This window comes from Loxodonta africana, chromosome 25 (genome assembly GCF_030014295.1).
Source record: "Loxodonta africana isolate mLoxAfr1 chromosome 25, mLoxAfr1.hap2, whole genome shotgun sequence".
NCBI lineage: Eukaryota > Metazoa > Chordata > Mammalia > Proboscidea > Elephantidae > Loxodonta > Loxodonta africana.
The window spans coordinates 60,247,967-60,260,802 of record NC_087366.1 but is presented as its reverse complement, the minus strand read 5'-3'; the positions used below and the strand labels follow the sequence as shown (position 1 = coordinate 60,260,802).

Below are 12,836 nucleotides of genomic sequence, written 5' to 3'. Positions count from 1 at the left end.
CAGCGGCGCTGTTTAACCCTCTTGAATTTGCAGACAGCTCCCCCTTTTTTCCCCTTCCTCTTAAAAGGCACACCAATCTACAAGCTGCTCCGCTGTGGACTTCCCATTCAGGAAATCTGGCCAGCAACTCCACAGCGGCTTCACCGAGCCTGCAGCCTGCAGACAAGCTCAGTGCAAGCACGTGGTTTAATTGTTGACGGAGGGCAATAATAGGTATCACCAGCAGGTTTTAATACGATCTTAAAATAGAGGGAAAGTTTGCTGTTGTGACATTGACAGAGAGACGCGATGATTTTGAGTAACGCACGATGATGGGGAGATGCTTTGAGATTAAATAAGAGCTATATATAAAGGCTTGTCAGAAGGAATTCTAATGTGCCATCAGACACTTTGCATACTCTTAAATATGCAAAATGTCTCTTGGCACCCTAGAATTCCTTCTGACAAGCCTTTATATAGCTCTTATTTAGCTTCCTACTTTATTTTTAGGAAGCAGGTACTCAGAGAGCCTCTCTGAATGAAGCAACAAAGGGCAACTGGTCCTTTGGTGGGGAGGGCGAAAGAAACACAAACACACAAGAGCGCTCAAAAGTGGAAGCTTGTTTAATATCGCTCTACCATCATCCTGAAAGGTATAATAATCTGAGTTACACATCTGAACTGATTGGAGTTACAGAATCATATCTCCTTTTTGCATTTAACAATATATACAATATAAAATAAATACATTTACACAAATGGACATTTGCTGGAGCACACAGTATGGTACACGTCACAAAAATATACAATTGATTGCTTTACAGATGTGAAGCCCATCTACAGCTATAGACATGGTTTTATTATTATTATTATTATTATTTTACTACTGGCTATAATGCAACTCCTGGATTATTATAAGCAGTTTAAATTTTTTGTCCTTTTACGATCTTTGCACATAAGATTGCCATAAAATGTCTTCCTAGGCAGGTAAACAGAGACACTTAAATAATTAAAATACAATCACCAACACCCATTTTCTCTTCTCTAAGAAAAATAGCAGTTTTAAATTTTTTATATCTTTTATGTTATCATTTAAATGCAAAATAGTGGAATAAATACAACAATCTGATCTGATTGAAACACAAGTGGTAACTACAGGGAGTCACACAATCGTATTGCTTTAAATAAGAATAAACCTAAAAGAAGCAAAATTAAAATGAAAACCGCATGGCTAAAACATACACCTTTATTTAAAACTTTGCAAAACTTCACATTAAGTAAATGGTCTTGCCTGAAACTTGAGAAAAAACAGACCTCACTCGAGGTATCAGAGGAGATCTACCCAAAAGTCTGTGCAATTCTTTGAGATCTAGATTTTCGTTTTGTTTCCTATTTGTGAGATCCTTGTTCTTTTGTAACGCTGAGAATCACTTAACACTGAAAACGAAATAAAAAAGGTACCTCGTTCTTTCAACATATCTCCATTTCATATATTCAGTTGGTTCATTCTTAGTTCTGAAGCCCAAGTACTTTAATGTGATACAGTGAAAACAAGGTATAGATTGTATATAATTTATTTTTATATAGTGTAGTTGAATAGTAGCAACTTAAACCCTGCACAAACTTTCTGGAAAATAATCTTTTGAAACACTTACATATATAAATAATCTTATAGAATCAGCACCTTTTTTTTTTTCCCAGGAGTTGTATTTTGTTGTTGTTGTTGTTATTTTTAAAGGGATGTGCCAATTTCTGAACTCCTATCACAGCTATAAATTTCAAGTTATTGACCATCTGAATGAATTGCTAAGGATGATTTATCTAGAATCACACTACAGACACTTCTCTACTGAGAAACCACAATCTACTATATAATCCCATATAGCTAATGATAGATACACAGTATTCCTAGCACGAGGGTGATGGACCATCAACCCAAGGTATTTTGTTTAAAGCACACGAAGTAGCAATTGTTTTGGAAACGTGTCTGCACCAAAAAGTTTTGCAACAACACAGAGCGAGTTAATAACAACGTCTGAGAGATGACTGAGTGAAAGCCATATATACAGCATTTAAAAATTAGACTTATCTATATTCTCGAAATATTCAAAGTTTTATTTCTAAGCTATACATTGGTATTCTATAATAAACCATTAGAGAAATTATTCCTTGTTTTGAAAATATTATTATGATTTTGATGTGTATCTGTTCGTAATGAATACTTGTTTGGAGTTTCAATCTCTTAATCATTATCAGGAAGAACCTTATTACTGATAAGGAATAGAATATACTACTGTAGTCTCCTGAGGAATTGTACATCCAATATTGTCTCTAATTCTACCCTGTGTCTAAAAGCACACACCACAAGAATCCAAACACCACAAGAAGAACAAGACAACAGTCTTTGAATGCAACATAAAATTCAGAAAAGCACAGCAAACATGAAACATTGAAAAGCTGAACTACGTTTCTTTTGTTTGTTAGGATTACAATTTTAATTACATCTGTGTACATAGAATAAGACTGTTCACACAGTACGGGGAGCAGCTACTAACACCGGTCCATTGGTGTAGCACTTCATGGAGGTTACTGTTTATTGGGTGTTCAGCGACTGTAGATTGGGGGGCATCTAACTGATTTTGTCATTAGATTACACCTCTTAACAGCCTGGAACCTGACTGACTTTCATGCTGTGACAATACTGGTTGAAAAGCACATATATTGGCTTAGCTCTTGGTAAAAAACTGCAGAGTAATTTGAACAAACATTTCGAAATAATAAAAAAAAAAGATATAAAAACTTATATAGACTGGGTTTTAGAATTTGGTCAGGCGTCTGCTGTCTTTGATCATTTTTTTTCCCCGCAAATTCTGGCATTTGCCTTATTGCCTCTTACACGAATACTGGCTCACAGCTCCTTCTGGGAAAGGTCTGTAACTTTGCGAACAGGCAGGATCTCATTCCTAAGCACCGCGGCAGCTGGAAATACATGGCAACCGGACCTCCCAGGTAGAGAGGTGCGCTCCTGATCATTCTACGGATCTGTATTCCACACGCAGTGCTTCTATACGCGACTATTCGGAGCCACTGTAGGTGTAATCTAATCCTTTGTTGTCAGTGAACGTTTAGATAAACCGGAGCTCAGGTTAAGATTATGATGTTTGGGACCAGACTGGCACACAACATAAATTGCATCCGTGATAATATGCACCTTCCCTTCAACTATTGCTTGAGTAAGTTAAATTCTCATATTAATAAATGGCTGAAAAGTGGTAAAGCTGGTACAAAAAAATCTCCATTTGTAAGAAGAAACAAAACATTTTTTTTAAAAATCTTCCTTCAGGATTCATTTGTCCTTCATTATTGTTCATAATTGTCCAAAGCCAGCACAAAATTGCAGTATTCTTATTTCTCTTTAGTATTGCATGAATGAATAAAGCTTAAACTATTCCCTGAAAAAGTTACATAGTAGCTAAACTAACAAATACCTGGAAGACTTGAAAAAACAATTAAGGAATCAAATGGCTGTAACTGATCTAGATGGAAAAGCAATGATAAGAAGCAGCCAATGCAACGTTGCTTAAGTTGTCTAATTAGAGGCTGCTCCCGTGAAATCTAATACTGCACTCAGTCAATTCGTTTAGGTTGCACTGTACTTCTAGGTACGTCGGTTCTCTCTCTTTGATTCCTTAGTCATTGGGGACGTTGTGGTTCACAATAAGTTCACTGGTATCCATATTTGGATCTTCATCCTTTGGCAGGGCTGGCTTCCATCTCTCTTCAGTTAGAGACCTTTTTTACAAGTTCAGCAGCAGAAGGAAGGGAAAGGAAGGGAAGGAAAAGGGAAGAACATTTCCTTATAACTAAAACTATTTCAAATTTAGAAGAAACAGGGAGGATGAGAGAAAGGAGAAAGAGGAGTGGAAGAAGGAAGCAGAGAAGAGAGGAAGGAAGGAAGGGAAGGAGGGAGGGAGGAAGGAAGATGGAAGGAAGAAAAGAGGGAAATGAGGGTGAGATAAATGAAGAAAGCTAAGAAATGAGGAAGAGAGGGAAGAGAGGAGGGAGAAAAAAAGTAAAGAGGAAGAGAAATGAGAAAAGAAGATGGGAGACAAGGGAGAAGGAAGCTCATCAGGAAGAAAAGGAGAAATCTGAAAGCTGCTTCATAGTCTTGCTGCTAAATCAGTGCAGTCTTTGCTGATTTCGATGTTGATAACTAGACGCTAAAGTTCCTCGACATCACTTGGGTTTAATTTTCCCTTTTTCAGCGTGCAGAACGGGAAGGCCCAGGAAGCTTTCAGTCAGACCTTGGCCTCCAGCATTTCCAGAAAAAGTTTGTGCATGGGGACTTTGCCTTCCAGTTTGATGTTGTAGAAGTGCTGCACAGCCTTGGTAGAGGTCTGCCTCAGGAGCGGCAGCGTCATCAGCATCTTGCCAGCCCGGCGGGGGTCTTCCATGTGCTGGCCAGCCTCATAATCCTGCAGAGCCTCATGTAAGACATCCTGAAGCTTCTGAACAGCCTCGACGTCTTCTATGTGCATGGAGTCTGTGAAACAAAGCAAAAAATACAAATGAGAATAATAACAAACTTTTATGATGTATGATTTACGAAAGGTAAATATTATTTTTGAACTTCTCTCTAAGCTTAAGCTAAGCTTTGCTAACCCAAAGTTTAGTGGTTTGAACCCACCAGCCACTCTGAGCTCCCCAGAAGAAAAGACCTGGCAATCTGCTCCCACAAAGTTTACAACCTAGGAAATCCTGTGGGGCAGTTCTACGCTGTTGTGTATGGTCAATGTGAATCGGCATTGACCCAATGGCACCTAACAACAACAAGTTCCTTATGCTGTAATTTGTTCAGAGTCTCACATTGCCAGAATCTCTATGCTTTTTCTCTAAAATTTCCTAAAGTAGGTCACTTCCAAAACTGACTTAGAACATTAGAATTATTGGAAAGATCTATTATTTAACCTTATGTGTTTCTTCCTTCTAAGAACTGAGCAAGGGAAGGTATTCCGTAAAAGATTACAATCTTGGTTATTCATTGACCCATTCATTTATATATTCATTCATTCAAGAAACAACTGTGGAATGAGTTCTAGCTAAATGCTGTGAGATAAAGTTGTCAAAAATCCTGATTTTGTCCTCAAGATGCCCACATTTCTCAAAGAGGGAAAAAAAGTTGACCAAGATCTTCAGAATTCCACATCAATACACTGAATCTAGCGCTATGTTCAGCTGTGACCTCCAGAAATCACAATAAAATGCTATCTTTTTAGGATTCTTTAGTGCACCATTAACAGTTCGTTAAAGTATCCTCACAGGGCTTGCTTCTTTGTTAACAGCAACAACAATAAAAATGGCTTCTTGAGATTATCGAGTTCTGAAAGTGTTCACATTTGTGAAGGTGAACGTTGCCCTTAAATGACTAATTTAAAAATCTATTTCAATCAAGCAAAGAAAGGGTTAACAGATTTGCTTCAATTATTCTTGAGACATGTAAGATGTAGGGGAAAAAAAAGTTACAGCTCTAGCTCTAAAACAGACACTTAATTATATACAAGTTTGAATCATTTAGCACGTTTTATTGATTCTGATGACAGTTTATCTGTTAATTACACATAATGGAGTCTTTGGGGGATTCTTGTGTTTAATAATTCTACTTCTGTGAGAATGCAGAGCTCTAAGATATATGTAGTTAGCCTAATCTTTCACACAATTCGAATATCGGATTGCATACACAAAAAGAGAGAGGAATGTCATTTAAAATCAAGTGGCTAAACATAGAATAAAAAATATGGCAAACTAATTAAAACAGATGCATATAGACCAGTAACATGTTATTTAAATTTCCTTGTATTTGTTTTTTTCTTTTACATGTTCTTGAATCATTTTACCACATTGTTGGAGCAGTAACCCCTGTTTACATTACATGGTTATAGACATATTCTTTCAAAATTTTTTGAATAATATGGAATACAGTTGAATGCTGATGGCATACTGGCTAAGTGCTATGGCTGCTAACCAAAAGGCTGGCAGTTCAAATCCACCAGGCGCTCTCTGGAAACTCTGTGGGGCAGTTCCACTCTGTCCTATTGGCACAATGGTTAAGAGCTACAGCTGCTAACCAAAAGGTCAGCAGTTCAAATCCCCAAGCCACTTCTTGGAAACCCTATCGGGCAGTTCTACTCTGTCCTATAGAGTCATTACAAGTTGGAATTGACTTGAGAGGAACAGGTTTGGTTTGTTTTCGTTCTTTTTTTTGGTATGCTATGCCACACTATACTAAACTGCTCAATCTAGTTTTTGCCTAGTAGAACTCAAAGAAGGAATCCTTCAAAGCTGGAAATGTTTGACAGCGGTGCCCTGGAGTAGAGCTCAAAGCACTCCCTAACACACAGCCTAGCCTTTCCCTGTGAATTGTTTCTGCGTAGAGCTTTCTCCAATCTAGTTCCTTTTAGCATGGCAATCTCATCGATTTCCTAGGGTGTCCTCTTCCAGAAACGAGCTCACATGAGTTTTGAACTTATCTAAGGGTTGGTAATGATAGTGATGGAAAGCAGTCATAGGAACGATGGTAACAGTTTGTTTCTCTTTTGCACTGAAATGCTGTTTGAAGGAAACATGATGGGCACAGAGTTGTTTCTCTACATATACAAAAGACTGCAGTGAGAACCAGGTACACACAGGAAGGGAAATGATGTAGGCTTGTCCATCCTATCCTGGGACTGAAGGTCAATACTCTAAATGAAAACAGATCAGGAAAACAGAAACTGCACTCTTTACAGAAAAAAAACAAAATTAAGAAAAAACACGTTTTTCAAGCAGACCAAAATAATAAGCTGACTAAATATGTACATCATAAATACACCATTTATTAAGCACCTACACCAGGTAAGCCCTCTGGTAAGCACTTTATGAACATTGCCTCATTGCACATCCTAACTACCCTACAAGCTTTGTGGCTCTAGTTCCACTTTACAAAGAAGAAAACAAAGGTTACGAGAGTTTAGTGACTTTCCCAAGACAAACAGGTAGTAAGTGTCAGAGTCAGGCTTAAACTCCGGTTTCTCTGACTCCAATGATGCTCCCAGAATGTATAATACTGGGCACAACATTAAGTCTTTCATGAGTTGAAGTCATCCTTTGAGATTGTCTGGTTCAACCTTCATCAGGAATCTTCTCTACAACATTCCAAATGGAGACATTTCCAGTTGTATGTAGAGCGCCCTACTTTACGAAGGGACAGAATATTAGAAATGACTTCTTCATATTTTCCCCAAATCTGTCTCTAACTTCATGCTTCAGTCCTGGTTCTAACAACTGGAGCAATATTGAAACAATGTACTTCTTCCCCATAACCCACTGCTGTCCCCATGGCAGACTCTTAAAGCTGGAAGTCAGCTAGACAGCCACCGCCTCCAACCCCTCTGTCCTTTCCCACTAGTCTTGCCCAGCAGGAGATATATTATAGGATGTCACAGGAAATGAGGCGAGAACAAATAGCAGAGAGATATGCTCACAAACAGCAATTAAGACTTCAAACTCTTCTTTAAAGACTATGATTTAGTGTGAGAGATTTAAAAATGATTTAATCAAATTACTATGATAATTTAACTTCCCATTTACAGAGAAGATTCTAACTCATCTCAGTTTTACCCATTCTCCGATCTGTTAATACTTTAAATGCAAACTCACTAAATCTGAACTATTTAATTAGACCAGGATTCAGCTGGCAGACTGCTGAAGAAAATATTCATCTCCATTAGTGATCTTCGTTCAAGTTCTGGCTCTGTAGCTTTAATCTTTGTTTTGTTCTTTTGCCTAAATTTGTAGGTTTATGCCAGACTCAACAAAACAGTTTATGTAATTATTTAGTTTTGGCTGTTGCTGGTGATTCTTTTTAATTTCATATTTTAAAAGAAATATTCCCAGCATTTGTACTAGTGGGAACCAGCTAAACTTAATACTGGGGATCAACAGCTTACGGACAAGGCTTGGCTGCACATTAACATCACCGGTGAATTGTTAAGAAAAAAACTTGGATGCTTGAATTTACCCCCAAACCAAACAAAAACCAAACCTGTCGCTGTCGAGTCCATTCTGACTCAGACCAACCTTGCAGGACAGAGTAGAATTCTCCCATAGGGTTTCTAAGGAGCAGCTGTTAGACTTGAAATGCCGACCTTTTGTTTAGCAATCAAGCTTTAAACCACTGTGCCACAAGGGCTGCGAACCCAGCCCCCCACCCCTAGAGCTATTAAATCAGAACACTTGGGATGGATCCAAGACATCAGTATTTTTTTTTTTTAAATGTCGGTGATTCTATTGCCAAGCCAGGGTTGAGAACTACTAAACTAGACAATAAGACAAACAAATGCTATCCTCAATGAGTCGAGTTTTTAAAAGATAATCAAGGCTGAAATAATACATATATTTTCACCATTTGTTTAAGTTTCAAACCCTAGTAATGAAATAGAAACCTTTTGTAGCGTCCATTTTTTTTTTTTTACTCTGTGAAGTGGAATCTTAAAGGAATATGTCCAGCACAGATCATTTATTTTGGGAGGATAGTTAAGTATCCTTATACCTGAAGCTGTAAAATTCAATGAGACTTGGAGCCATTGCAAAAGAAGATTTTATTTTTATATCTTACCTAGAATAAAACACTGCCCTTCTCTATAATGAAAGTATTAATCATTGTGGACGTGGGCAGAGCTGGGGAAGAAGCTGCCCAATCTATTGAGAATAGTGTTCAGGACTTGTAGCTCATTCTTGGCAATATTCTCTCAACGGTGTCAAATCTCATTATGGGAATAAGATTGAATATAAGAAGCAGACTAAATATATTCAGAGTCAAGTCTAGGGCCTAATATCAACCACACTAACAGTAACCTCTTCTGTGGAACACAAGGTGTTGATTTTCTTCAGTGTTTTTAAACTGCCTACGTGAAGAGGAGTAGTGAGGGCAGGGCAATGGAATTCTCTCCATAAAAGTAAGAGCAGAAAATAAGGGGCAGAAAAAGTCAGCAAAAGCCTATGCTCTAAAAGAGAATTCATGTCTCCAAATTTTTACATGCAATGTAGGAGTCTAACAGAATGATCTTCTGGTTGCGATCGGCTGAGGGGTGGGTACTGAAGGACACTGGTGGACTGCGTGGCAAGTTGGCTCTTAATTAACACAAATAACCCTTTTCTGTCAAGTCAATTCCAACTCATACCGACCCTATAGGACAGAGTAGAACTGCTCCATGGGGTTTCCAAGGCTGTAAATCTTTACGGAAGCAGGCTGCCACATCTTTCTTCCACAGATAGGCTGGTAGCTTTGAACTGCCGGCCTTTTGGTTAGTAGCTGAGTGCTTAACCACTGATCCACCAGATAGTCTTAATTTTTTTTTTTTCTAAACAGCCAAATATAAAGTTTTGATTACAAAAAGGTAGACTGGATTGTAGGAAGATGGAGATCATGGTAGCAAGGTTTTTTATTCTCTTCAAATCTGTACATAAAAAGATCACACACAACAACTAAATGGTAAAACTAAAATCCCATGGACAACATTTACAACAAAAGGAGGCGATAAGGGCTCCCCAAGAATCCCCAACAGCCACAGGCCTGGACGGCACTGGCATCTACGTGAGGGAAGCGTGGAGTCTGTGAAGGAAGGACCTGGGAACGGGAGAACTTCAATACAGCCACCAGATATTCACCAGAAAGCGGGGGCGGGGGGCGGGTTGCGGCTAATGTGAGAACAGCAGATGAATCTGGGCAGGGTCTTGTCCACTCTGCAGTGGCTTAATGCAAGGAGCCCTCACATAAGGAATGCAGGAGATGGAACACCCGTACTCTCAGAGCTGACTCAACAAGGGTCCTTTCAGAGGACAGCTTCAGATCCAGGAGAAACTGTTAGGAATAAAATCAAAATAGAGCATGATAGGCAAGCTGGAGGTGAAGGAAAGAGAAAGCCCAGATAAAAATGGAGAATGAAAATCTCAACAAGCAAACCACCATATAAACAACAGACACAGGAATTCTGTGATATTAGACACCCCCCTGAACTATGCCTCCTTATTTAGGAAAACTAATGTCATGTAAAAAGAAACAACGAGCATTGAGGTCCGAATCCATAAAAAGTTAATATTTAAAAAAAAAAAAGAATAAGGAATACAATCCCCATGGACAATAAACATGCCAGAAAGTCATTCCCATAGAACTGCTCAAAATTATAACCTTCTATTTCAAAATGGACTAAAAGACAATAAAGAAAAATAAAACAAAACCTGTTGCCATTGAGTTGATTCTGACTCATAGCGACCCTATAGGCAGAGGAGAATTGCGCCATAGGGTCTCCAAGGCTGTGATCTTTACGGAAGCAAACTGTCACATCTTTCTCCCAAGGAGTGTGGGCTGGTGGATTCGAACTACCAACCTTTCAGTCAGCAGCCGGCCACTTAAACACTGAGTCACCAGGGCTTCTCACAATAAAGATAAAACACATTAAAGACAAACATAAAGTCAAACTAGAAGAACTTAAAAAAAAAAATGAAGTAACAGAACTCAGGAAGGAATTAGAAAATATGTTTCTAGAGAATAAAGCTAAACTAGAATGACCACAAGAGCAAATAAACACAACAGAAAATTTCTTGAGAGAAGATTAAAAACGGAAAATTAAAAAAAATCATAAAAAACCAACTATATAAAGAGATTAAAGAAGAATTCAGGTGAAAGTAGCAAGTATTAAAGACAGGCAAAGAAGATACAGAAAAAAAGAAAGCAAGACCAGAGCATAAAACACATACTAAAATCCATAATTCAAAAAACCTGGAAAAAAAACAAACAAACTGAAACTTCATATTGAAAGAATACATGTCTGAGGATATTGACCCAGAATCACGAACACAAAAATACACCCTATTTAAATTTCTGGGTTTAAAGAAGAAAAAAAAATTTTTTTTTTTTTGGTGAATCTAGGGAAAAGACAGGATTTCTAAGGATTTCTTGATGAGATTATCATCAAGCTTTTAAATAGCAATGCTCTATGTTAGAAGAAATTGAAGTAATGGATTTAAGATCCTCAAGGGGAGAAAGTGGGAGTTGATAATTTTATACTCAGCAAAACTGACTTTCAAGTTATCGATATTCAAAACTCAGGGAATATTGTTCCCATGAGCCCCTCCTGAAGAAGTGATGAGAGAATCAGCTTCAGACAACCAAGCGCCTAGAGAAATTCTGATATAAGAACTAGTGGTGAATATAAAATATTTAGTTATTCTCAGAACTAGACTTAAGTGAGGGTGAAAGGAAGAGAATACTGTATTTAATCACATCAATACAGAACAACTATAAAATGTGGGGACAATGGAGAGAATATGAACAAAAAAATTTTTTTAACTATTTTCAATGATAATTTTTGTAGTAGTAGTATACTAATCTTGTTATTTTGAGACTCTATTATGTGTAACGTAGGTTAAAGTATATAAGGATGGGATATTCTACCGTCGTCTGTGTTCTTGGAAATCAGAATTCTCAGTGTGGAAGAAAGTAGATTTGGAAGTAATGTTAAAGAGGTTAAATAAATAAAGACAAGAACCAACAATAAAAATCTATAGTACTGAATTTGAATTAACGGTATTTGTATTGACTCATGAAGCACACTTAAAAATACACGCACAGATAGTCAGAATTCTTGTGTGTGCCTGTGTGTGGGGGGCGGGGAGGTCCGAGCTCTGCCCACTGAAGAGAAAGAATGACCAACCCCGTAATCCGGCAGTGAGCACCTCTAGCACACAGACTCTGTTCTGATTCTAGGCCCTGACCAGGAAATATTTAAGAATGAGTCTGGAACATATCGGCATACCAGATACAAGCATATATTTACGATACTGGGTCAGTCAAAAAGATTCCAGAAACCTACCTGAAGGTGTTTCCACTGACCAAAAAATGGAATGACTTGAGCTTCAAAAAAGACAGTAATTGCAATACATGAGTTTATAATTACATTAAAACAACATGCTAATTGGTTACCTTTAAATTAAGATGGAACCCCGATTCTTTATCTTGAAAATTGGTAAATAAAGAGAAACAATGAACCATTTCTCTTCCTTTTGCTGTACAAATTGTACCACTGGTAACCAAATAAGAGATGAGAGAAAGCACTACTTTCATAGACTTGAATGATAAGAAATGATAAGTTTACAAATCACCGTTTTGCAGCACCCAGTGATTACTGGGTTTAGACAATGAGCAACACTGCTAGCATCACAAAAGGGGAGATGCCCAGACATTTTGTGCCTCCCGGTGAACAACACACCATCTATAGGTACTGTGGGGATAGAACCCGAATCTGATTGAGCCTCTGGAGCCAGCTGCCAATTTGCAGGAAGTGAAAAAAGCAGAGAAGCATGACGAGCTTCTTTAACGGTATGCAGCCTGGAAAATCTGGGCTGTGGTAAACTCTACAGACCAAACTGTAAGATGATGAAAATAGGGGAGGAACTTGTAGATTAGAGGAGATTAAAAAAATAAAGCCGTAAGAAATTTTTTTTTTTGGGTAAATGGGTGAGACTAAGCCTAAGGACAGCTGTTTAGTGATAAAATCATAAAGAAACACAAAGACGCAATGATTATAAAAGTCAATATAGGATACTTGTTACCCTCACGACGCGGTTATAATCACTTGTGATTTAAAAATGATGACCAAGATGTAAACTACCACTTTCCATCAAAAGATGCTGTTATTCTAGAAATACTGCGTAGAAATAAAACAGAAAACTTGCCTTTAAGCATGAAGATTCTGCTTATTCTTGAATCTCTTGGGCTCACATGGTTACAAGTTTTGGGTGAGGTCAGGCAACAATGGTTG

The 12,836-nt window shown here is 37.9% G+C and overlaps 1 protein-coding gene across 2 annotated transcripts in view; it reads right to left on the bottom strand.

Annotated features, from left to right (window-relative positions):
- Positions 1-388: 388 nt before the first annotated feature.
- The window catches only part of ESRRG (estrogen related receptor gamma), a 244,082-nt gene continuing 231,634 nt past the window's right edge, over positions 389-12,836 (bottom strand). For both annotated transcript variants that reach the window (XM_010599408.3, XM_023538694.2), the window contains one exon: positions 389-4,522. In XM_010599408.3, coding sequence (XP_010597710.1) covers positions 4,278-4,522 — 245 coding nt within the window. In that variant the 3' untranslated portion in view covers positions 389-4,277. The remainder of the gene's footprint in view (positions 4,523-12,836) is intronic.